This window comes from Elephas maximus, chromosome 1 (assembly GCF_024166365.1).
Source record: "Elephas maximus indicus isolate mEleMax1 chromosome 1, mEleMax1 primary haplotype, whole genome shotgun sequence".
NCBI classification, from domain to species: domain Eukaryota; kingdom Metazoa; phylum Chordata; class Mammalia; order Proboscidea; family Elephantidae; genus Elephas; species Elephas maximus.
This window is the reverse complement of record NC_064819.1, coordinates 216,556,131-216,583,439: the sequence shown is the minus strand read 5'-3', so window position 1 is coordinate 216,583,439 and position 27,309 is coordinate 216,556,131. Positions and strand designations below refer to the sequence as shown.

Genomic DNA, 27,309 nt, shown 5'->3' with positions numbered 1-27,309 from the left:
AATGGGAATGGGGACCCTCAGAAGCAAGTATACCCACAGCCACAGAGCTTGAGGTGGAACTTAGATTTTCTGGATAAATTCCCTCTGTGTCATAATTAAGACTTATTCTGTGAATTTGTTATAGAATTTATTAAGGTATATGCAGAAGGAGAGATAGTAGATGAAATCTTAAATGAATTCATATATTTAGAGGGGATAGAAAAAAGAAAACTTTTAAGGAAGTTTTAGGAGTCCCTGGGTAGCACAAACCACTGAACACTTGTCTGTTAGCCAAAAAATTGGTGGTTTAAAGCCACCCAGAGGCTCCTCATAAGATAGGCCTGGTTGGTGATCTAATAGGTCACAGACTCAGAAACTCAATGGAGCAGTTTTACTGTGCACGCATGGGGTGGCCGTGAGTTGGAATCGACCTGACGGCAACTAACAATAACAGCAAAGAAGTTTCAGTTAAGCCTATTTATGGAGTTCAAACATTTCTTTTTTAGGAATCCGATGAGGTCTTTGCAATGCGGAGTATATCAAGATCAGTTTAGTTAAAATAAAAAACTTCAAGTTAAAGCAGCCTCTGAAATCTGTTACAATAAGCATTAACTTGTTTTGTCATTAATTTATACGTGACACAGGACACTAGAATTTAAGTGTTAGGGTTTAAAGCTTTTGCTCTTTTAGGCATATTATAACATGGTTTATAAAAATGAACTGTGACTGAATTGTTACTTGAAGTGCTGAAGTTCTTTCAAAATTATATTGATTTATGTAACATTAATACTATTACATATGATTATGTTTTTATATTTTTTACATTTCACCCTAAAATAAGCCAGTATACATTAGCAGTTAATTATTAAACAGTTTTTCCAAAATGACCACTTTTTGCCTAACTTCCTGTCTTTTTCCATTTCAACAACTAGAGCTGGACTGGCCATTATGGAGGAGGAGCTGCAGCATTCCCACTGTGTGAACTGTGTCAGCAGACGGTGCATGACCCGACCAGAGCCTGGGATTTCCTGTGACTTGATTGGTTGCCCATTGGTTTGTGGAGCAGTTTTCCATTCTTGTAAAGCTGATGAACATCGACTTTTATGTCCATTTGAACGAGTGCCTTGTTTAAATAGTGACTTTGGATGTCCATTTACAATGGCCCGAAATAAAGTTGCTGAACATCTAGAAACATGCCCTGCAAGCGTGGTGTGCTGTACTATGGAGTGGAACCGATGGCCAGTTAGTTATGCCGACCGGAAATCCTATGAAATTCTGAGCAAAGATGTTGATGAAGTGGCACAATTAGATATGGCTTTGGCCCTTCAAGACCAAAGGATGCTCTTAGAATCTCTCAAAGTAGCCACCATGATGTCAAAAGCGACTGAGAAAGTATCAGAAGCTAGAGAACAAATTTCAGTTAAATCAAGTGTCCCAGAAATACCACATACTAATGGCTTGGTCTCTGTTGATGAGAAATCTTATGGTGCACTTTATCAAGCTACTGTAGAAACAACCAGAAGTTTGGCTGCTGCTTTAGATATCCTAAATACTGCCACAAGAGACATTGGCATGTTGAGTACAAGTTTTTGTGTGTCCCCAGATGAGATAGATGAAGAGCAGAATACCAGAGAAAGCTTACAGGATAGAAACTTAAAAGACCAGGATCTTCTTTATGAGGATGAGATAGGAGCAGTAGGTGGAATTGACCACCACGACACAATTCAGAATGCCCAGCCTGAACAAAATGGTTCAAGTGATTTATTATGTGACTTGGATACAAGTTCTCATGGCACTTCTCTTTGTAATGGCTTTCCTTTGGGAAATATATGCACACAGGTACAGAATCAGAATTTACATGGTGATTCAAAACAAACTAACTTAACAAATGGAGAATGTGTGGCATCAGATGACACTTCAAAACCTTCCAGTTCACTTTCAATAGCAGCACAACTTAGGGAAGTAATACCGCCCAGTCCTTTGCCTAATGGCACAGTACAGCATATCCTCATGCCCGATGATGAGGATGAAGGAGAACTGTATTGTAGAAAAGTAGACTTAGGGGATTTGAAGAATATGGATGTCTTGCCTTTTGGTATGCCTTCATTCAAATATTTTTCTAATTCATGTTGGTGCAAATCAATGGAAGATAAAGCAGTGGATACATCAGATTTGGAAGTTGCAGAAGATCCAATGGGCCTCCAAGGAATAGATCTAATCACAGCAGCATTACTCTTTTGTTTAGGAGATTCTCCAGGTGGGAGGGGTATATCTGATAGTCGCATGGTTGATGTTTATCACATTGACTTTGGGACTCAGACTTTTTCACTTCCGTCTGCAATATTAGCTACAAATACAATGGTTGGGGAAATAGCTTCAGCTTCAGCTTGTGATCATGCCAACCCACAGCTTTCAAATCCAAGCCCGTTTCAGACACTTGGGCTGGATTTAGTTTTGGAATGTGTCGCTAGGTACCAACCCAAGCAGCGTTCAATGTTTACATTTGTTTGTGGACAGTTATTTAGAAGAAAAGAATTTTCTTCACATTTTAAGAATGTACATGGTGACATTCATGCTGGGCTCAATGGCTGGATGGAACAGAGGTGTCCTTTAGCTTATTATGGCTGTACCTATTCTCAGCGTAGATTTTGTCCATCAACACAAGGAGCAAAGATTATACATGATCGCCATCTGAGGTCATTTGGAATTCAGCCATGCATATCTACGGTATTAGTAGAACCTGCTAGAAACTGTGTGTTGGGATTACATAGTGACCATCTAAGTAGTCTTCCTTTTGAGGTCCTGCAGCATATTGCAGGCTTTCTCGATGGCTTCAGTTTATGCCAGCTCTCACGTGTATCCAGGTTAATGAGGGATGTGTGTGGCAGTCTGCTTCAGTCTCGTGGAATGGTCATACTACAATGGGGGAAGAGAAAGTATCCAGATGGAAATTCATCATGGCAGATAAAAGAAAAGGTTAGTTGAATCTTAACTGTACCAACTCCTTATTTTACGCATGTTTGTTGTTGTTAGCTGCCATTGAGTGACCTCCGATTCATGGTGACTTTATGTACAACAGAACAAAACATTGCAAAATCCTGCATCATCCTTACAGTCTCCAGCATGTTTCAGTCCATTATTGCCACTATTGTACCAGCCTTTGTCACCGAGGGTCTCTCATGCTGTCCTTGGCCCTCTACTTCACGGAACATGATGTTCTTGTCTAGCGATTGCTTCCTCCTGATGATGGATGGGTCCAAAGCAAGCCAGTGGGACAGTGTTCTTTTGTGACCTGTAAGGTTTTCACTGGCTAGTTTTTGGGAGTAGATCACCAGGCCTTTCTTCCTAGTCTGTCTTAATCTGGAAGCCCTGTTGAAACCTGTCCACCATGGGTGACCCTCCTCGTATTTGAAATATCATTGGCATAGCTTCCAGCATCATAGCAACACATAAGCCACTATAGTATGACAAACTGATAGATGGGTGGTGGTGACATATAGTAGCACTTGATGTTACTGATGAATTAATAAAATTAATATCTTGTTGATAAATTAACCATCCCCTAAAACTTACGAAGCCTATATGATGGCAGACTCTTTTTTAATGATTAATCAAGAACTAGAATTGTTAGAATTGTTCATTACGATCACAGATTTATTGCACATATCCTAGAACTAGATGCAAATCTAATGTAGTATAGACCACATCCATTTCTTCAGTTGAGCAGTTCCATATTCTTCCATACTTCTGAAACAACTTCATTTGTTTGGGTCCATTTTACTACCTTCTGACTTGGGCTCCATATGAAACATTTTCACCGTAAGACAATAGAGGAAGAAAAGAGAAGGTTATTTCCTGCTTACAATTGGCATTTTGTCTCTAGTCTTTTTAGCAGCTTCTCTCATAGGACTTGGTTATTTGAGGTAGGACTTAGCTAGAAAAAGATAATAAAAAGCTGTAACCACTGCTACAGACATACTAGTAGTGACCAATAGAGTATTTGGGGGATATTTTTGTAATTAGGTGCTGTCTAGTCAGTTCCAACTGCAGCAACCCTGTGTACAACCAAAAGAAATACTGCCCAGTCCTGCGCCATCTTCACAGTCGTTGCTGTTTGAACTTGTTGTTGCAGCCACTGTTTCAGTCCATCTCGTTTTTCACTGACCTTTTACTTTACCAAGCATGATGTCCTCCTTCAGGGACTGGTCCCTGCTGATAACATGTCTGAAGTAAGTGAGATGAATTCTCGCCATCCTTACTTTTAATGAGCATTCTGGCTATACTGCTTCCAAGACAGATTTCATTCTTCTGGCAATCCAGGGTATATTCAATATTCTTCACCAACACCATAATTCAAAGGCATCAATTCTTCAGTCTTCCTTATTTATTGTCCAACTTTCCCGTGCATATGAGACAATTGAAAATACAGTAGCTTGGGTTAGGTGCACCTTAGTCCTTAAAGTGGTATCTTTGATTTTCAACACTTCAGAGGTGTCTTTTGCAGCAGATTTGCCCAATGCAATATGTCATTTGATTTTTTTTTTTAATTGTACTTTAGATGAAGGTTTACAGAGAAAATTAGTTTCTCATTAAACAATTAATATATATATTGTTTTATGACATGGTTTGCCAACTCCATGACATGTCAACATTCTTCCCTTCTCTACTTTGGGTTCCTCATTACCAGCTTTTTTGCCCCCTCCTGCCTTCTTGTCTTTGCCCTAGGCTGGTTGCCCATTTAGTCTCATATACACGGTTGAGCTATGTATGTATGTTGTTTGTTTTATAGGCGTGTCTAATCTTTGGCTGAAGGGAAAACTCAGGAGTGACTTCAGCCCTGAGTATGTCTGGGGGCCATACTCTCAGGATTTCTCTAGTTTCTTTCAGATCAGTAAATCTGGTCTTATTTTTTTATGAGTTAAAATTTTGTTCTACATTTTTCTTCATCTCTCCTGAATCCTGTATTGTGATCCCTGTTAGAGCAGTTGGTGGTGGTATCCGGGCACCATCTAGTTGTGCTGGACTCAGTCTGGTGGAGGCTGTAGTAGTTGTGGTCCATTAGTCTTTTGGACTAATCTTTCCCTTGTGTCCTTGATTTTCTTCATTCTCTCTTGCTCCAGACTGGGTGAGATCAATGGAGTATCTTAGATGGCTGCTCACAGGCTTTTAAGACCCCAGATACAACTCACCAAAGTAGGATGTAGAACATTTTCTTTATAAACTGTTATGCTAATTGAGCTAGATGTTCCCCAAGACCATCGTCCTCAGCCCTCTGCCCATGAATTTGGTACTTCAGGGAGTTTGGACATGTCTGTGAAGCTTCCATGACCTTACCTTGGTCAAGTTATACTGACTTCCCCAGTATTGTGTGCTGTCTCACCCTTTACCGGAGTTACCACTTATCTTTATCTAGTTAATGTTTTTCCTCCCCACTCCTCCCTGTCATTCGATTTCTTGACTGCCACTTCCATGGGCTTGATGGTGGATCCAAGTAAAATGAAATCCTTGAAAACTTCGTTACTTTTTCTGTTTATCATGATGTTGCTTATTGGTGCAGTTGTATTTCTGTTTTCTTTGTGTTGAGGTGTAATCCATACTGAAGGCCGTAGTCTTTGATCTTCATCATCAGTAAGTACTTTTTGAGTCCTCTTTCAGCAAGAAGGTTGTGTCATCTACATAATCCAGGTTGTTAATGTGTCTTCCTCCAGTTCTGATGCCCTGTTCTTCATATAGTCTGGTTCTAGGATTGTTTGCTTAACATACAGATTGAATAAGTATGGCGAAATGATCCGATCCAGACGCATACCTTTTCTGATTTCAAACCATGCAGTATCCCCTTGTTCTGTTTGAAGGACTCCTCTTGGTTTATGTACAGGGTCTGCATGAGCACAATTAAGTGTTCCGGAATTCCTAGTCTTTGCAATGTTATCCGTAGTTTATTATGACCCACGTAGTGGAACGCCTGTGCATAGTCAATAAAACACAGATAAACATTTTTCTAGTATTCTCTACTCTCAGTCAAGATCCATCTCATATCAGCAATAATATCACTTGTTCCACGTCCTTTTCTGAATCCAGCTTGAAATTCTGGCAGTTCCCTGATAATATACTGCTGCAACTGCTTGAATTATCTTCAGCAAAATTTTACTTGTGTGTGATATTAATGATATTTGTTCAATAATTTCCACATTCTTTTGTATGACTTTTCTTTGGAGTGGTCACAAATATGGATGTCTTCCAGTCTGTTGGCCAGGCATCTGTCTTCCAAATTTCTTGGCATAGACAAGTGAGTGGTTCCAGCATTGCATCCGCTGTGGAAACATTTCAGTTGATACTCCATCTATTCCTGGAGCCTTGTTTTTCCCCAGCAAAGCTTGGGCTTCTTCCTTCAGTACCATTGGTTCTTGAGCATATGCTTCCTCCTAAATGGTTGAACGTCAACCAGTTTTTGGTACGGTGACTCTGTATTCCTTCATCTTCTTTTGATGCTTTCTGTGGTGTTCAATATTTTGTCCATAGAATCCTTCAGAATTGCAACTCGAGACTTGAATTTTTCTTCAGTTCTTTCAGCTTGAAAAATGCCGAAGGTGTTCCTCCCTTTTGGTTCTCTAACTCCAGGTCTTTGCATATTTCATTATAATACTGTATGTTGTCTTCTTGAGCTGCCCTTTGAAATCTTCTGTTCAGCTCTTTTACTTCATCATTTCTTCCATTTGCTTTAGGTACTCTATGTTCGTGAGCAAGTTTCCAAGTATTCTGATATCCATTTTGGTCTTTTCTTTCTTTTCTGTCTTTTTAATGACCTTTTACTTTCCTCATGTATGATGTCTGTGATATATAATGTCCGTGATGTCATACCACAACTCATCTGGTCTTGGGTCGTTAGTGCTCAGTACATCAGATCTATTCTTGAGATCTCTAAATTCAGGTGGAACATACTCAAGGTTGTACTTTGGCTCTCGTGGACTTGTTTTAATTTTCAGCTTGAACTTGCTTATGAGCAACTTACGGTCTGTTCTGCAGTTGGCCCCTGGCTTCATTTTGACTGATGATAGTGAGCTTCTCCATCATCTCTTTCTACAGATGTAGTCAATTTGATTCTAGTTTATACCATCGGCAAGATCCTTGAGTATAGTCACTGTTTATGTTGTTGAAAAAAGGTATTTATGTTGTTGAAAAAGGTATCGTTGATCTTGACAATTCTGTCACGCAATCTTTGGCATCATTTCTATCACCAAAGCCGTGTTTTCCAACTACTGATCATTTGTTTCCAAGTTTCTCATTGCAATCGCCAGTAATTATCAATGCATCTTGATTGCATGTTTGATTGATTTCAGACTGCAAAAGTTGGTAAAAATCTTCAGTTTCTTCATCTTTGGCATTAGTGATAAATTTGTACATAAATTTGTACATTAGTACATAAATTTGAATAATAATTGTATTAATTGGCCTTCCTTTTAGATATATGGATATTATCCTACCACTGACAGCGTTGTACTTCAGGATAGATCTTGAAATGTTCTCTTTGACGATGAATGCAATGCCATTCCTCTTCAATTTGTCATTCCTGGCATAGTAGACCATATGATTGTCTGATTCAAAATTGCCAATACAAGCCCATTTCAGTTCACTAATGCCTAGGATATTGATCTTTATGTGTTCCATTTCATTTTTGATGACTTCCATTTTCCTAGATTCATGCTTCCTGCATTCCATGTTCTGATTTTTAATGGATGTTCACATCTGTTTCCTCTCATCTTGAGTCATGCCACATCAGCAGATGAAGGTCCCGAAAGGTTTACTCCAACCAAGTCTTTAAGGTCGACCCTACTTAGAGGAGGCAGCTCCTCCCCAGTCGTATTTTGAGTGCATTCTAACCTGAGGGGCTCATCTTCCGGCACTGTGTCAGATGATGTTCCCCTGCTATTGATAAGGTTTTCACTGGCCAGTTTTTTTCAAAAATAGATGACCATGTACCTCTTCCTAGTCTGTCTTAGTTGGAAGCTTCACTGAAACTTGTCTACCATAGGTGACTCTGCTGGTATTTGAAATACCAGGAGCATAGCTTCCAGTATCACAGCAACATGCAGGGCACACAGTATGTCTGACATACTGACAGACGAGTGGTGCATTGGGGGGATAGAGAGCAAAAATAGACGGGTGTGGAAATGTAATAGAGTGACGTGAGATAAAAATAGGGCAGTGGGATTTGATGTTGTGGGTGGAACTCTGATTTTAGTACAGTACACAGCAGTATTACACATTGGGAGCTTAGACTGGATATTTAGACAGGCCTGGGAGCAAATCCTGCTCCACCATTTTCCTCCTGTGATACCCTACTTTTGCCCAGCTCCTAATTGATGCAGTATCCAATAGAAACTAGAAGATATTGCAAGTAGCTTTGATTGAAGTGTTTTTCCCTTTAGAAAACATGGAATATGAAACTGTTGAAATTGTGATAAATTTCGCATTTGGTTGCCCAGAATTAACATTTCCTAGTTATTTTTTTCTTAACACCCTTAGATTTTCTCTTTTATTCATTGCTTTAGTTTTTCAGAATCTACGTCTACTTTTTTGTACACCTGGGACTTTTCGAAAATAAATGAATACACTAATTATCTTTTTTTTTTTTTCCAAAAGGAAGTTGTGGTGGGAGAAAGTTTTACACTTGTGTGTATGCGTGTATGTGAGTGTTTTATGTTTTCCAGATGATTTGTTGTCTTTCTCCCGTTTGGCCTCTCATCTTTAAGATGGGACACCTGATCCTGGCTTTTTTTTTTGTCCTCACCCACTAGTATTGACATATGGGACGAAATATTTTCTGTACTCATTCTTGGGAAAAATTTCATCTACTCTTGGAGTTTAAATTGTCATCATTTATTTAGATTACTCACACATCTATATCCTAGGTGTTTTCTCCTCTGAACTCACTCTGGTATATACCAGTGTCTGCTGGACATGTCCACTTAATTAATTCGCAGCTTCCTCAAACTGAACATGTCTGACCTACAGCAACCACCTCCTAACTGGGTTCTGCTTCCATTTGGGTCCTCTCCTGTCTAACGTATTCTCTATACAAGGGCTAGGGTAATACACATTTTGTTAAATACAATACTTGTGATATCACTGTAAGGCTTAAAAACATCTTTAATGCTTGTCCATTGTGTCTGGGATAGAGGCAGGCTCCTTAATGAGACACTTAAGATTTTTCCTAATCTGGCCCTTACTTACCTGGTCCTTGCTTACCTCTTGGTTTTCTCTTGTCACTTTATACTTCGGCCACATTGAGTTGCTTAAGTCCTTGATGTTTTCTTTCTTGCCTCAAGGCTTTTGACTATGCTATCCCTAATTCTTATATGTGAGCACTTGAAATTTACTAGACAATATACTAAGCACTTTACTTTCCTTAATTTATGTAATTCACTGTCCCCGGTTTGTGAGCACTTGAAATTTACTAGACAATATACTAAGCACTTTACTTTCCTTAATTTATGTAATTCACTGTCCCCGGTTTAGGGATTAAACAGGCTCAGAGGGGCTAAGTAACTTGTTCAGCTAATTGACAGATTCAGACTTAGGCAACCTGTTTCTGGAGCTTGGGATCTTTATCTCCTTGCTAAATCCTGTTCACTCTTTAGGTCTTTCTTCCTCAGGAAAGCCCTCTGGAGCCCCCCCTCGGAAACTTTCAGGGAGGTGCGCTGCTCTGTATTTCTACAGTCCCACATTATACACTGCTATTAAAGCATTTGTCATACTGACTTGAAATTCATTGTCGGTTTTCTTCATTAGACTCAAGTTCCTTAAATAGGGGCTCTAGTTAACTAGAATATTCTACTGCCTGGCACTAAGCCATTGCTGTCAAGTTGGTTCTGACCCATAGCAACCCTATTGGACAGAGTTGAACTGCCCGACAGGGTTTCCAAGGCTGTAAACCTTTACAGAAGCAGATTGCCATATCTTTCTCCCGAGGAGCAGCTAGTGGGTTTGACTGCGGACCTTTCAGTTAGCAGCTGAGCGCTTTAACCACTGCACCAGCGGGACTGCTTCACGATGACCTAGAAACTCAAATCTACTGTCTTTGAGTTGATTCCAGCTCATAGTGACTGCGTAGTGTTTTCAAGGCTGTAAATCCATGTGGAAGCAGACTACCACTTTTTTTTCCCACAAAGCTGCTGGCGGGTTCCAACCTCTGACTCCTCAGTGAGCAGCCAAGCACTTAACCATTACACCATCAGGGTACAGCACTTGCCCTGTATCAGTCACTAATAAGTAAATACATGATGGATGCTTGAACAAAAGAATGACCCGCTATTAAGAACCCTAGTCGTAAGGAGGTGGGAACCATCCAGTTTTTTGCTTGCTTTTCCTCAGTTTGTTTCCTCAGATTCTTAGTTGTGTGGAAGTATGGAGACTGCCTGCCACCCCTGAGCCTTACAGTTAATTTGTTCTGCCGAAGCTTAAAGAATACTGCTAGTTCCCCCTGTAGCTTTGTGAATGCGGGGGACTGTAGGAGAGGCTAATGACATCTGTAATATCTATTGGTAGCTACTTCTTAGGCTTTTGCTAACTAATGGGGAATCACTCCATGCATGGTAATTGATCATAGCCCTAAAGAGTTTAGGGAGTACTTACTCATTGTGTGCTACGGTGGTAACTTCTATTAAAAGAAAATTTACCAGCTGAAAAATAATTTTCTTCCCACGGAATTTGAAGGCATCTGGCCACCCCTGGAAGTCATCACCGTCCTTTTCTGAGAAGCTGTAATGAGTGCTGGGGGCTTCCCTCAAAGTCACTGCTGTTTACCATATAGTCAGTGTCCTTTAATTAGACATTTGCCTGTTAATAAGCTCAGTCACGATGCTTAGACCTGGCCTGCCCAGTTGATGCTTGTTATCCAGGTCTGTCCTGCTCCAGTCATGTTCAGGTAGTTTTATACTTTGAATTGTATAGACAGAAGAGGACCTCCGAAGTCAGCTGGACTTCCGTAAGGACAAAGACCAAATCTGATTTTGTTTGCCACTGCATTTTCAGCACAAGATATAGGGTTTGGGCCGTAATAGGCATTCTGTAAATATTTCTTGAATGAATGTATAAGCGGATGGACCAGAGCATTCAACATTTCCATTTCCATTCCAGAATTCCAAAACGCATCCCACTCTGTACCTTACACAGAGCCCTGGTGGTGCAGTGTTTACCACTCGACTGCTAACTGAAAGGTCGGCTGTTGGAACGCACCAGCTGCTCTGCCAGAGAAAGATGTGGCAGTCTGCTTCCATAAGGATCTACAGCCTAGGAAACCCTCTGGGGCAGTTCTGCCCTGTCATAGGGTCACTGTGAGTCAAAATCAACTTGACGACAGGGGGTTTGGTTTTTGGTCAACCTACCTTTCACAGCTATTATTGGCATCATTTAATAAATGAAAATTAAAAACAAAAGAAGTCAGCTAGACAAATAAGATGACAGTGCTTCAGAGTCTGGACCTACTGAGTGGACAAAAAGGGAAATAGCCCGTATATTTACCAGCAGGCATATGTACAGGGATAGCCAGGTGAGTATTTTGCTTAGGAACACATTTCATAGTTTAAAAAAACAAGCAAACGCAATGCCGTCAAGTCGATTCCAACTCCTGTAGGACTAAAATAGGATTCATTCTACAAACCAAAAAAAAAAAAAACACACCAAACCCACTGCTGTCGAGTTGACTCCGACTCATAGTGACCCTATAGGGGAGAGTAGAACTGCCCCATAGAGTTTCCGAGGAGCGCCTGGTGGATTCGAAGTGCCAGCCTCTTGGTTAGCACCCGCAGCACTTAGCCACTGTGCCATCAGGGTTTCCCATTCTACAAAGGTCTTTCTATGTAAATTTGCAGAAACGTTTTGAACAAATCGAAGCACTTGTATTCTTCATCTCTACTAAGTACCTTTATTACTTATGAATAGTAGGAAGAAAAGTTACCTTAACAACATTCTAGGGTATTTTTAATACACTTTAATAGGAATGGGAGAAAAAAATAACACTTGTATTGTCAGTATCTCCAGACAGTGGATAATTCTGTATTGCCAACTGGATAGGCCAAAAGAACAGTGTGCAGTGCATATTAGCTTATAGCAAGTGGCTCTCAATTCATCAGGTTGTAATGTTTTTAAATTTTGTTTGAATTAAGCTTTTTTTTAAAGTGCATTTTTTAAAAAAATTTTATTGTGCTTTAAGTGAAAGTTTACGAATCAAGTCAGCCTCTCTCACAAAAACTTATGTACACCTTGCTACATACTCCCAATTGCTGTTAAAAAAAAAAAAAAAATTTTTTTTTTTTTTTTTTTTTTAAATGAGACAGCCCACTCCCTCTCTCCACTGTCTCTTTTCGTGTCCATTTTGCCAGCTTCTAACCCACTCTATCCTCTCATCTCCCTTCCAGGCAGGAGATGCTAACATAGCCTCAAGTGTCCACTTGATCCAATAAACTCACTCCTCACCAGCATCCCTCTCCAACCCACTGTCCAGTCCAATCCCTGTCTGAAGAGTTGGCTTTGGCAATGGTTCCTGTCCTGGGCTGACAGGTCTGGGGGCCATGACCACTGGGGTCCTTCGAGCCTCAGTCAGGCCATTAAGTCTGGTCTTTTTATGAGAATTTGGAGTCTGCATCCCACTGCTGTCCTGCTCCCTCAGGGGTTCTCTGTTGTGTTCCCTGTCAGGGCAGTCATCGATTATAGCCAGGTACCATCTAGTTCTTCTGGTCTCAGGCTGATGTAGTCTCGGGTTTATGTGGCCCTTTCTGAATTGAGTTTTTAATAAGTCAGGCTGTATATGATTTTTAATGTTGGGTTTTGTCTTTTTTTGGTTACATTTGTTGAAGTCATAACATCTTAGAAGTGATTTATCTATTACAAATATTTGATAAACAAATTTGAATCCAAATTTGCTACTTTTTAATTTTATAGCTAACTACTTGAAAGTATATGTTTCTCTGTCTCAATGTGTGTAGCTAGAGGGAGATGTGAGTGTTGAGTCTTTGTAAATTGACTTATTTAAATCTGAAGTAAACCTTTTTTCTAGGTGTGGCGATTCAGTACTGCATTTTGTTCTGTCAATGAGTGGAAGTTTGCTGACATCCTAAGCATGGCTGACCACTTGAAGAGATGCAGTTACAATATCGTAGAGAAGCGGGAGGAAGCAATCCCACTGCCATGTATGTGTGTGACACGGGAACTTACTAGGGAAGGACGTTCGCTACGCTCAGTTTTGAAACCTGTACTTTAAAAACTATAACTCCACTTGCACAGACATGAAAACATCTAGTATAATTTCTTTGTAACATGTGACAGTTTATTAATGTATTGAAGACTACAACTAGCTAAATTTATTGTCATGATGTACATAATGTTTTGAGGTGACATATTTTTGTAAAATAAGTAGTTGGGAAAAAGTTGCCTTAATGTTTGAAATGTGTGAAATTTTTGGAACTTGCTGGACAGGGTGATTTAATTTTTAGCTATATAATTTTTGGAATTAATATTTTTAATGGTGTGTTGGCTCTTAAATATTTGGCTTCTTTAACTAATGAGATCCTGACCAAAAAATTTATTCCTGTGTTTTCTATAGGTTGTAACCCATGCATTCAGAAAGCGAACCTTTGATTTAAATTTTCACTGCATAGATTTTTAAGATAAAAACATTTAAATGATTTAAGCACTCCCAAAAGATCACTATAAAGTTTTTATTTGTAGTGCTCCCCTTACGCGCAGTTGTTGGTACGTAGATGATCTCTAATATATACTTAAATAATATTTAAAATCATGACTAATATTTGGTAATGCCATTTACCATGTTTTAAAAATAATTCACAGAGATGTGTTCATCTTATGTATTAATAACTCTCATACCAAGAGTGTCCGTATGCAGCTTTCTTTTTTGTTAGATGCCACATCCAAAGACGTACGGGAGCGTGTTATGTGACAAGTTAATGCAAAAACAAACAAAAAGCCTGTGAATTTAATTTGAATCTTTATGGTATTATATATTTGCTAGGTATTTGGTATTTGGAGAAAAGTAAATAAATATACCTCATTTTAAGTTTGAATTGGGCAGATTGTGTGAATACATTTCAAATATTCAGAATGGAAAGGGCTTAACCATTTTTTTCATAAGCTTTTAAAAATTTTGCCTTTGATATTTATTTAAAAAAAAACTTGTTTTAAGACATTTAAAAATGTGAAATTTGGTATCATCTTTGTAAGATGACAATCATGAAGAACAGAAACCTATCTTGATTGGCAATCTCTTACAAACATTTTCAAGTTAATTTCCCATAGACTTCTCTAACAAAAAGTAAGAATTGCATCTTTGTGTAAAGATCAAGGTATAATAGAAAAATATTCAAAGATTTTTTCTTGAAGTATTTCATTAGAGCTTTCAAATTGATTTATACTCTTATCGACCTGATGTGCTCAATTAAAAAAAAAAAAAAAGAGTGCATCAGTATTTAGAATTAAATTGTGAAGAAGGGGACATACACTTAAATAATTTGGTTTAAGTAACTTCTGGCATTTGGTAGTCTGTGGTGGTGGCAAGTTACCTTGTTAGAGATAATCAAAACTCTCTTGTGTCTTCTCTTCCCACATTTGTCCCTGAGGGTGCTATGTCGATACTAGGTTCTTGATTCCCATATATGGCGATTAGGCTAGGCAGAGGCCTTCCTTGGGCATTAGAGAAAAATTCTCAACTACTTAAGACTTGTTTTGGTTGGATCAAGTCCTTAGTACAGTTGAAAAACATAGCATTAAAGACTAATCAGTTGTTTTGCCTTACCTTTTTAATTAGTGGAACTATTACACTTACTTCTCAGTGCTTAAACTTTGTTTTTTCAACTGTAAGATTAAATTGCATAAAGTTTCTCTTGGTAAAAAAGAGCCAGAAATAAGATCAAATATTGTAAAATTTAACTCTAAAAAGTTTTGCTGAAGATTGTGTCTCTGGTTAGGATAGCACAAGTATTAACTTTTTTTTTTTTTTTTAAATGGTTGTGCATTTTTAAATCCATGGTTTTTATGTTTAGACTTCTTGTTTCCACACTGGATCATGAGATATTTTACATTTTTTTTTCACCTTACTATATTTCTTTTACACGTCTTTGGCTGTTCTCTCTTTTGTTTGTTATGCCACCATATTTTGTTAATTTGTTAAAATGTTTTCTTTGTGCAACATTTGTTCAAATTCTTATAAAACTAATGTTTTCCCATTTTATGGCTCAGTAACTTAAAAACCAAACGTTCATTTAAATAAAATCTTAGTACTTGTTTGACAAATTCCAAACACATTCGTATTGTTTCTTTAGCGTGGCTTTTCTGCACGCTGTAGGAGTTGCTTGTCGTTTTGACTGCCATTGCTTACCCATGTTATACTGAGGAGCATTAAACACACTTTTTTTTTTAATATTGAAAACTAATTAGGTTTCTCTGGCCCCTCATTGTCATCTTGAAAGTAGTCCCACCTAGAGGCACCGAAGGGCTGAAGAGCTCCTGGCATGATTGTATTTCTAAGACTTGTAATAGGAACAATCTATCCAGCCTTTTAAGCATGAAAAGGTTTGTATGTCCATCAAGTAGTGTGTTATTTGAGAAGTTTTTGCTGATTCCTTGTCTTTGCTAACTAGCAAGATAATGGGGAGGCATCAGGATGGAAGAAAATACCTAAATTCACTTTTATCCTCTGCTTCCTATCCCAGGACTGCCTGTTAGCTTAATGTCTGTCGAGTCTATTTCTAACTGGCTTTTGAGACTCACAGATCACTTACAATGTGGTTCTGAAAGTGTGGTCCCTGGTCCAGAAGACTCAGCAGCACTGGGAATTAGTTAGAAATGTAAATTCTTAGACCCCTCCCCAGACCTACTGATTCAGAAACTCTGGGATGGGAACCAGCAGCCTTTGTTAACAAGGCCTCCAGGTGATACACGTGCATGGTAAAGTGTGAGAACTTAGAGGAAAGCCTGGGACGCACGAGCTACGCTCCTGAATGATGTGTTATTCAGGTACGTACATGCATGTGCGTATACACACATGTGCAATCCAAATTGAGTGTGATGCTAAGGTATTAATATTAATTAATGGTTAAAATAGGATATATTCTAGATGCCTCAGTCTTACAGCCATACGGCATGATAAGTTGGGTACTATAATTGTTAGAAGTTTTTGTTTTAACTGGTATTTAAAACTTACCAGTACTAATATTTCAGTAGTGTTTCTTCTGTTCAAGGTAAACTGCAGTGCACGTTTTAGTTCATTAGCACTAACATTTTAGCGTAATCATCGTCTAGTGGTTGTGGAGTCATGTGAACACATTAGATTTCCAAGATAAGCAAAGAGAATAGAAGTAGAATACTGCTCAGTTAAATCCTATAAAAATATTTGTAGGAATCCTTTCAGTCCTATCAGTAAAGGGGTATTATTGATAGTATGGGATTTTTTTTTCTTTTTGGCCTTTGACCCTGACCTTTGTATCACATCAGTGTTGTTGCTATTTTTAACTGTCCCTAATCATTGGATATTGGGATCTTAACCCAATAATGTTGAAGATAATGGAATTTTCAACAAAACTTCCGTATCCCTTAAAGATATGGTAGTTTATATTACTATTTTGATAAATTTTACCTATGGACATTGGACCGTAGCTTTAGGAGTTTGAAAGCAAAAAAAAAAAAAAACTTCATGTTTTGTATCTCAGCCTAAAAAGACAGGTTTATTAATTTTTTTAATTTCCAAAGAATAGTTATGCAAACATTAAAAACTATGTTTGCCTCATGTGTGGCACACCACATGGGAGCTGATGTGACTGGAAGCTTCTGAAGTGGGTATTTGGAGGTGCAGTGGAAAGAAGGCGCTTGGCCTGCATTCTCTCAAAAGGCTGGGTGAAAAGTCTTTGGATGGAAAGAATCTCTGTTTTGTGTTTGCCTGGTTATCTAAATGTTGCTCTAAATAGTCCTTAACATGTTCATGAATCCTAGAAAAAAGGGAATATTAGTAATGCCTTAAAAAAGAAAAAAAAAGTTGCTTGTTCCATTATGTTTAAAATAATCTGATTAAAAAACAAAAGTCAAAAACCAATTTGAACACTAAAAGTAAAGGCCAACTAGTGAAGTGCTTTCCAAATAAAATAAGGGAAAAACAAAAAACCAAACCCAGTGCCGTCGAGTCGATTCCAACTCATAGCAACCCTATAGGACAGAGTAGAACTTCCCCATAGAGTTTCCAAGGAGCGCCTGCCGGATTCGAACTGCCTGCCCTCTGCTTAGCAGCTGTAGCACTTAACCACTACACCACCGGGGTAAGACAAAGGATTATTTCTTTTTGAAGTCACCTTTTATGCAATTACTTTGCCTTTTATTTAAAAGATCAAAAGATAAGACCTTCCTAATTTCCATTTTATGGATGAGAAAACTGAGGTACTCCAAGTGGAATGTATTGGGATATTTGAATGAGAAATGTGTTCTGAAATGGTTCACTTTTCCACTTTACAAACGCAGAAAGAGAAGTAGAAATCCTTAGCTGTAAGGAAATTATTCTGGAAAATATCATTGCCTATAATATTTGATTCCCAATTAGTGTTTTGGAAACAATTATTGGGAAATATCAAAGGAAACAAGTAGAGACTAACCAAGTATGATTTGTTGCTCTAAAAGTAATTTGCAAACACAATACCTTTTGCAGAATATTTGCAAGTATTTTAGTGCATCTGTAATTGATAACATTCTATCAACTCATTATATATTTGTTTGACATGTAGAGTCTTCATAAATTGCCCAAGTAGACTTTAAAAACATCTTGAGATGTGATAAGAGAGGTATAGAAATACATCTTCAGGTACCTTGTTACCTTGGAAAATTTCAAAACTGACATTTTGTATTCAGATTTTTTGATGTCTTGATGTATTTTGTGGAGAGTAATTTTACATTAATAAAGTATGAAGAAATGGGTTACAGGGAAGATTCACAAACGTGCATTACAGCAAAACCTCATTGATGACGTCTCCTTATAATTTTTTTATCTTTTTGCCATGCTGGACTGAAGCGTCTATTTGCTATGAAGGAAAGCATTTCTGAAGCAAACTAACAACATAAACAAGGGAAATATGTTTCTTTTTTCATTAACACAGTACAATTTTAAGCATTCTGAAATCATTTTATTAAACCATTTGCATACAAATATTAGGATTATAGGAAATGATTTTTCTATACACAGCTAATTCTAGTGGTGGTAGTAGTTTATATATTTGAAAGTAATAAAACTGCATTTCTGTTGAACTCTGAAGACTAATCCATCAGGTCAAATTATCCTGTCCCAGCGAAAGCCAATTCATCGGGTTTAATTTGATCTTAAACTAATATAAAGTGTTAGGTTCTTTTTCTTTTTTCCCCTCAGACAAAATCCTTAGCAGTTTAATAGGCTGATATATGTGTTCATTCTTTGGCAGAGGAACTGACTAGAATTAGATGATTCTGTGCCCCTTTTGGTCCAAGGGTAACAATAATTGTTACACTGTTATTCACTGGTAGTTATAAAAAAAAAAAATAGAGTCCAATAATATAAGACCAGTAGATATATAATTTGTTATTGATCAAAAGACTGAAGTTGAAAGAGGGGGGTCTTGCCCTTGGCTGCCCTCCCAGAAACTTTTTTTTTTTTAATCTTAACCATTGAAGTCTTTTTTATATTAATTGACATTATCGCTTATTTGGAAACCCTGGTGCCGAAGTGGTTATGAGCTACGTCTGCTAACCATAAAAGGTTGGCAGTTCGAATACACCAGGTGCTCCTTGGAAACCCTATGGGGCAGTTCTGCCCTGTCCTCTAGGGTCGCTATAAGTTGGAATTGACTCGACAGCAGTGAGTTTGGTTTTTCTGGTTTATTGCTTATTTATCTCATGACTTCAGTTTTCTGACCAGGTGATCAAAAAGCCTAGATTAAGCACTTAGAGGTTTTTAAAAGCTTTTTCTCCTGCTAATCAATTTAAATTGTAGTTTGGGTCAGTAAATTTAGATTTAGCTATATAACTTACTCGGCTTCTTTTAAAGTCACTTTCAGCTCACCAATTAAAAAACAAATTTGTAGTATTGAAAAATTGACGTATCCGCCATCAGTTTTAACCGCCTTACTTGATTAAAAGAAATTAAACTGTAGAAATGGAAACAATAATGTGTACTATATCTGTTCAAGAGTAAAATTACTCAAGGAATATTTAATTATGTCAACTGGATTTGTTTATACCAACTGATAGCTTTTAAAAATTGTTGTCTGTATTAAGAAGGGGTTTGAAATCAAGAACGGTATTGATTCCCGTATTCCAATAGCTTTGTGATAACAGCCCTGGTATATTAAAGAATTTATTTTTGAATAGTTGATAATCTGGTGAACATAAATGTTAAAGATTTTTATGCTGCATTAAAAATGTTAAAAGTTGTACTGTTTATTTGATCAGAGTGGTTACGCACCAGCCAGCACTGAAAACCTGAACTGCATTCTGAAAGGTAGTCGCAGTGACTGACTTTAGACATCATAGAATTTCTAATCTGCCTTCTTTTTCTCATGATTCACATTAATATTTGGCTTTGTCTTAAATGCAAAAGCATATGGTATTTCTTGAAAACATTATGCTAAGTGAAAGAAGCAAGACACAAAAAGCCGCATACTGTATGAATCCGTTTATGTGAAATATCCAGAAGAGGCAAATTCATAGAGACAGAAAGAAGATTGATGGTTGCCAGGGTTAGAGGTGGGGGGTGGGCAAGTGCCTCAGGAGTCCAGGGTTTCCTACTGCGGTGAGGAAAATGTGCTGGAAGTAGGTGGTGGTGATGGTGGCACAACATTGTGAATGTAATAGACGCCCCTGACTTGTGCCCTTTAAAATGGTTAAAGTTGTAAGTTTTGTGTTACCTGTATTTTACCGTAGTTACATAGAAGAAGATAAGGTATTTCAGTCATTACCCAAAGCAAAAAGTGCAATATTTTTAAGGTTTGTGACATGCTGAAGGTAGGGTTTAGAATTTATAGCATTAGTAACGTGACAGATTCATTCAGTTTAAAGTCCTAATGAAATTCCTGAATGCTGCCACGGAAGTACTGCTGACAGAAGCAGAAAAAAAGCTGTAATTCATCATGATTTCCTTACATTCACTATGGCTGTGACCGAGTAATTGGCTTCCATGTCAATGTTCAGCTTCCACCTTTTGCATTTTATTATAATTCCTTGTCGCACATCTCAGTCACATTTTTTTAAAAGACTGTTTTTAATCATGCTTTGAAAAAAATGTATAATTTTCAGGGTTATTTTTTATAGTTTTATACTTTGTGTTCCTTTTAAAGAGCAAATGCAAACTATGTGTTTAGACAAGACTCAATAAATTGAACTGATGTGTACATTTTGTACTCTTTTGTCTTGTGGGAAAGAAGTATTTGAATATTGGGATTGTTAGGGACTTTAATGATGATTTAGTTTCTCATTGAAGCTGAGTTTGTCGGTGTGTTTGTTCATTCAACAAATATTTTATCAGCACACATGTCAGGCACTGTTCAGGCTCAATCCTGGAAGGTTGTGACATGCCTAAAGTTAACACAGGTAATTACTGCTAGTACTACTACTAGTAGTAGGGGTATGACTAGTAGTAGAAGTAAAACTAGAACACTGTTCTCTTTCATCTTTGATGTCCTTTTTTCCACTATACAACTATTCTTCCAACATTGGCAACATTTTGTGTATATGTTGAAAATAATGTCATATATGAAGAAAAACAGCTAACCATGCCAGATGGATGGACAAGTTAGAGAGGAGGCAGGACTTTATTTAGGCAGAGACATTCACTTTAAATGGTTCTTCATGTAATAACTTTTCTCCAGACACTTTAAAGAGATGTTCTTCCTTCAGTATAGCATAACACACATGATCATAAATAATTCACTACTTGAGAAATACATTTGTTAACAATTAAGTTTATTGTTATGCCTTTGGAAAGATGGTATTTTCAAATTACTGTAAACCAATTATTTTCCACTGTGTTTAAGGAGCCAACTTTAGCTATTTGTTGACTCAGATCAATGTAAAAAAGTTAAATTGTATTGCAAGGAATTGTCCCTCTCATATAATTGGAGGTATGTATGCCAAGTGTTTTACTTCAAGTTAAACACACAGAAAAACAGTTTCATTGAGTTGATGTCTATTCGTGGCGGCCCCATGTGTTTCCGAGTAGAACTGGGCTCTGTAGGGTTTTCAATGACTGTGATCTTTTGGAAGTAGATGGCCAGAACTTTCTTCCAAGGCATCTCTGGGCGGACTCAAACCACCAACTTTTCTGTTAGAAGCCGAGCGCATAACCATTTGTGCTACCCAGGGACCCCTGAACAACAATGAGTATAATTAAATGAGCTTAACAGAATGGGGGTGAGATGTGTGAACTAAACTATCAGGATAAACAAAGTAGACAAGAAAAGACTTGCACTACAGTAGCTATACTTACACAATACAACAGGGTCCAAAGTCAGAGAAAATGGGAACAAGGTAAATAATTGTGGTAATTCATGTTTTACAATTTTGTTGTCGTTTTTCACTTTAGTGATTTCTCATTTACTTCTGAGATTTTCCACAATAGTTAGGACTTCTTACCAAACAAATCATTTGGGATCCAAATTTACTTCAGCATCACCTTCTCTGTTTATCCCCTTGCATGCTGCATTTCCACTGCACTGTAATCCTCACCATTCCCAAACACTTTATATCCTTTCATGTCCCTGAGCCTTTGCATATGCTATTTCCTTTTCCTAGAATGCTCTTCCCCAATTTCTTTGCCTGGTCAACTTCAGTTCATTGGTGAGGATCCAATTCTGATCTTGCCTGCTTTTTTTCTTAGACCATCCCAAGCCAATGAGTCAGCCCCTGTCTGTGTTGCTGTTATTTTCGTCATGACTTTTTTTCAGTGTAATCACACCACATTGCCACTATCTATTTGCTGGTACACTGCTATAGATTGTGGGCCCCTCTAGGTAGAAATCATGCCTTACTTGATTTTGAATCCCTGTGCCGAAGCAGACAGCCTACACCCAAGAGGCATCTAGTAGATGTTTGTTGAACTGATAATGAAAAAAATGATTGAATATTTTAAAATGCTCTTTCAGTTAGCTTTTGCTGCATAACAGCCACTCCAAAACTTCACGGCTTAAAACATCAGTTTATTTAGGTCATGTTTGCCTGGCTGGGCTGTTTGGCCTGGCCTGACTTAGCTGATCTATGCTGGTTTGGCTCACACATCCACAGTCACCTGATGGGTTAGCTGGAGGTTAGATGATTTAAGACAGCCTTACTCACATGTCTGGCAGTTGGCAGGCTGTTGGCTGGCATGGTGGGGATATTTAAGCCATATATCTCTCATCATCCATCAGGCTACCCCAGGCTTATTTACATGGCAATTGCAACAGTAGCAAGAGAGTAAGCCCCAGTGTACAAGCCCTTCCAAGCACTGCTTTGTCACATTTGTTAATATCCCATTTCCGAAGCAGTCATATGGCCAGCCCAGATTCAAGAGATAGAGGAATAGACTCTACCTCTTGACGGAAAGAGGTACAAAGTCATACTGCAAATGAATGTGTGTATAGGAGTGGGAGGAACCCTGGTGGCGCAGTGGTGAAGCACGTGGCTGCTAACCGAAAGGTCAGCAGTTTGAATCTTCCAGCGACTCCGAGGGAGAAAGATGTGACGGTCTGCTCCCGTAAAAGATTTATAGCCTTGGAAACCTTACGGGGCAGTTCCACTCTGTCGTTTGAGGTCACCAGGAGTTGGAATTGACTTGAGGACAACGGGTTATACAGGAATGGGAAGAATCATATCCACTTAAATCTGTTACAAATGCCTAGGCAGTTTCCAAATTTGACATTCCTTCCATCACTCTACATTTTCCAGATTTTTTTCTAACAAAAAACCCTGAATATTAAAAACTAGAGCCCATTCAGATTCAATATTGTCTTCTGCTGTTTTATTTTTTTTTAACTAGAGAGAGACTTTGTAATAAAGAATTTTGTTCTCCAGAAAATTTTCATAAGACTTTTTTGAGAGGAATGGAGTCAGAATAAATAAACTACATTCTTGAAAGGCCTGTATGTTCTCAAGGGAGGATCAGGAAGTTATCTCATCCTGTAGCTGCCCAGAGTGGACTGGAGTGATGCAGAAGTCCTGGACAAGGATATCTCTCAAGGATTCTTGATAGAGTAGTATGGGATGGAAAAAGGATACATGGAGAGAAGACACCAGATCTGGAGAGTGGGGGAAAGTTTGGAAAGTTTAGGTTCCAGTGTAGCTGAATGGTAGGAGAGGAGTACAGAGGACAGTGTATCTGAATGGTAGGAGAGGAGTAGAGAGGACAGGGCATCTGAATAGTAGGAGAGTAGTAGAGAGGACAGTGTATCTGAATGGTAGGAGAGTAGAGAGGACAGTGTATCTGAATGGTAGAGAAGTAGAGAGGACAGTGTATCTGAATGGTAGAGAAGTAGAGAGGACAGGGCATCTGAATGGTAGGAGAGGAGTAGAGAGGAGAGATGAGGTTGTTTGGAGAAGTGTTGCTGTAACTTATGATGTGGAACCCTTTGAGGTTTTCTGAAATACCAATAAAGCTGGGGACCCTTGTTCAAAAATCCCTTTGGCTCACGAACCCTGCTTCTTTGAATGCCACTCTGTTCAGGGACTGAGCCACATAGAATACCAACTATATTCAGTTTACAAAATTGGAATAAAAGCCCTGAAGATATAACATTGACAAGAAACTTGGAGGCTTTGGACACATGTAAAGATGTGGAGAATTTTATGGTGAATGTTTATGAAGGAGGCTAATTCTCAGTACCAATGCAGTCTAAGTGAGAAAAGGACCTCATCCTGGGGGCTGCTTGTAGCAGCTGCAAATGGTGGGGAGCATCATGTGAGGTAAGTGCAGCAGGGAGGAGCCACTTAGGGCACAGAGCGGCAGCAGCAGCAGGGGAGCAGCATGGTAGAAAAGGGCTGCGCGGGGCAAGAGAGGAGCTTTCCTAGTTAGAAGTAGGAGGAGATTTGAGGAGAGTAGAAATAGAGAGGTATGGGTGGTCAGCGGTAGGATCCTCTCCTTTCACCTAGGAGATGCTGGTGCACCTCATGTGAAGCACACCTGTCTGTCACTGGAGGCTTGTGTGTTGCTATGATGCTGAGCAGATTTCAGTGAAGCTTCCAGACTAAGAGTAGGAAGAAAGGCCTGGTGATCTACTTCAGAAAATCAGCAGATGAAAACTACAGATTACAGTGGTCTAATCCACAACCAATCATGGGGATGACACAGGACTGGGCACAGTTTTGTTCCATTGTATACAAGGTTGCCATGAGTCAGGGACTAACTCGATGGCAGCTAACAACAACAATACCATTTGGCATTTTCTCAAGAAACTGAGTAAAGTTTTGGCTTTCTTTTTTTTTTTTCTTCTTGTCAAACTTTTATTTCTTTGACTATGACACCATAAATTTTACTGGGCACAAGGCTGTCCCCACCTTATGTCCATCATATGTATATATATAAATATATATATACAAAAAATTACTTTATAATGGTTTAAAATCCATGCCATATTTCATTAAAATGTATTTTTAAAATTTACCATAACTTGCAGGCTATAATACTTTTCTAGTTATAGAATCCTCCTTTAGAAATACTCTATTATAGAAAGCAAAGGTCTCCATTATATGATGCAAAAAGACCCAAAGATGAATACTGAGAGGTAAACATAAGGAAAATGTTTCTCTTGCCTGTTTCTCTTGCAATAGGGGCAGCTCCACTGTGACATCCAGGTAACCTCAGGGAGCCAATTCAAGGACAGAGAAGATAGGAAGGCTTCTTAGGAGGAGCTCCAGGTATGTGCTTCCCCAAACCCACCCTTCAACAGATCTGCCTTTACAAATTGAACTTCAGCATAAAATTTTGTTTGAAGAGCTGTTTGCTGCAATTAAAAAAATAGTTTGAAAACATTCCATGCAGGCATAAAAACTGGCATAGCTATCATTTTGTTTTCTGCTTCAGTAACTTTAAAGTGAAAGTTACAGGAAATTTGGGTAATCAGAGAACTAATATAGCCTGGAGGAAATGTTACGTTCAAGAGACCAACAGAAAGGTGACACATGAACCCGTCTCATGGCCATTGAGTTGATTCTGACTCACAGCGACCCTATAGAACAGAATAAAACTTCTCCATAGAGCTTCCAAGGCTGTAAATCTTCATGGAAGCAGACTGCTACATCATTCTGCTGCAGAGTGGCTGATGGGTTTGAACCTCTGACCTTTTGCTTAGCAGCTGAGCGCTTAACCACAGCTCTATGGCACTCCTTGACATATGGAAGACTGGCTAACTAATGCAATTAAATTGGCAAATAAAGCATGGAAATTTATAGGGACCATTGTAACCTGCAGAGAAGCAAGTTTCAAGGTGAAAGAACCCACTTAAGACTTCGTGAAAAGCAAGGTCAGGTCAAGTAGTTTTAAGACTAAAGGTTAATGACTATGAAAAGTCATTGGGAAAAAAAACCCAAGTAATATCTAATTGAAGGGGTCCCTAGAAATCAAGATTATGTGGGAAAGTTGTTTTTTGTATCATTTAGTTTGGTAATTTTTAAAATGTGTGCAATGAGCAGGTACTACTTTTCTGAATAAAACAAGCATTAAGTACAATTTTATCAAAGATTAATGAGTAAAGAGATAGAGGGGAACACATGTACACCACTGGTTGCTGTCCAGTTGACTCCAGCTCATGGTTTATTGCTAAATTTCAGATCAAATACGCAGTCATAACCCCCATAAGGGACACAATTGAAGCCTAGTTGAAATTATTTCATGGCCACTAAGAGACCAATGGAGTCCTGGTGGTATAGTGATTAAGAGCTTGGCAGCTAACCAAAATGTTGGCAGCTTGAGTCCACCAGCCACTTCCTGGAAATCCTGTGGGCCAGTTCTACTTGTCCTATAGGGTTGCTGTGATTTGGAATCAGCTTGACGGCAACGGGTTTGATTTTAAGAGACCAGTGTCCTACCCTTCTTATTTAGAAATATCATTAAATGCCATTACTTATGCATAATAAATTCATAATAAAGTACTGGAGACTGGGATAGTAAATGATGGTATGTCGTGTAGACAACTATCCCTCTTTAATATTTAGTATGAACCATTCCTTATTTGCTTTGAGAACACATAAATAGCATTGGATATGAATAAGGTGACAGCACATTCTGGTTTACCTGAGAAACACAGTTTACATCTGCTGTAAGTCAATTAACTCTGCCAATTATTTTACCACCTCTTTTCAGTTTCAAAAGTGACCTGCTTTGGATGATAAATTGCATGGTCATCCTAGATTTGAAAAATATGAAGGCAGTCCAGAAGAGGGCAATGGAAGTCAGGAGCGTCATAGGAAATAGTTCCTCTGAAGAAATAACTGAAGAAATTAGGTTTGTTTATTTGTTGAAGATAACAGAAAGTTTAAGGAGATTACAGTCTTCAATGAGCAAATATGGAAGAAGATGCTGTAAGTGCAATCAAAATCTTCTGCCTCCTTTCTCACCCAGGGCTACACAAAGTTAGCTTGCTGGAGGCACATTATGTAGAAATTAGAGATTAGACAGATGTTGTGCATACTAGACTGTGCTCTCAATAAATGATATTGTTTTCTGTTTTGATTGTTTTTTTTAAAGAACAGATAGAATATGGAAATACTGTATAGTTTATCAATTCCACTCCTAGGTATATACCCAGAGAAATGTGTTCAAATGTACATCAGGATGTACATAAGCCAAAAAAACAAAAAACCAAACCCTTTGCCTTCAAGTTGATTCCAACTCATAGCGACCCTATAGGACAGAGTAGAACTGCCCCATATGGTTTCCAAGGAGCACCTGGTGGATTCGAACTGCCGACCTTTTGGTTAGCAGCTGTAGCTCTTAACCACTGTGCCACCAGGTATATTAATAGCCTCACTGTTTGTAATAGGCCCATACTGGAAAAAAATCTCTTTAAAGTGTTGAAAAGCAAAGATATCACCTTGAAGACTAAGGTGAGCCTGACCCAAGCCATGGTATTTTCAATTGCCTCATATGCATGCAAAAGCTAGACAACGAATAAGGAAGACCTGAGAAGAATTGACACCTTTGAATTATGGCGTTGGCAAAGAATATTGAATATACCACGGACTGCCGAAAGAATGAACAAATGTGTCTTGGAAGCAGTGCAGCCAGAATGCTCCTTAGAAGCAAGGATGGTGAGACTTCATCTCACATACTTTAGATATGCTATA

General features: G+C 38.4%; 1 protein-coding gene across 3 annotated transcripts in view; it reads left to right on the top strand.

The window, feature by feature from the left end:
- Positions 1–20,290, top strand: part of FBXO30 (F-box protein 30) — a 30,050-nt gene extending 9,760 nt beyond the window's left edge. For all 3 annotated transcript variants that reach the window (XM_049903047.1, XM_049903038.1, XM_049903031.1), the window contains exons 2-3: positions 912–2,955; positions 13,034–20,290. In XM_049903047.1, the coding sequence (XP_049759004.1) occupies positions 928–2,955; positions 13,034–13,237 (2,232 nt within the window). In that variant the 5' untranslated portion in view covers positions 912–927 and the 3' untranslated portion in view covers positions 13,238–20,290. The remainder of the gene's footprint in view (positions 1–911; positions 2,956–13,033) is intronic.
- The last annotated feature ends 7,019 nt before the right edge of the window (positions 20,291–27,309 follow it).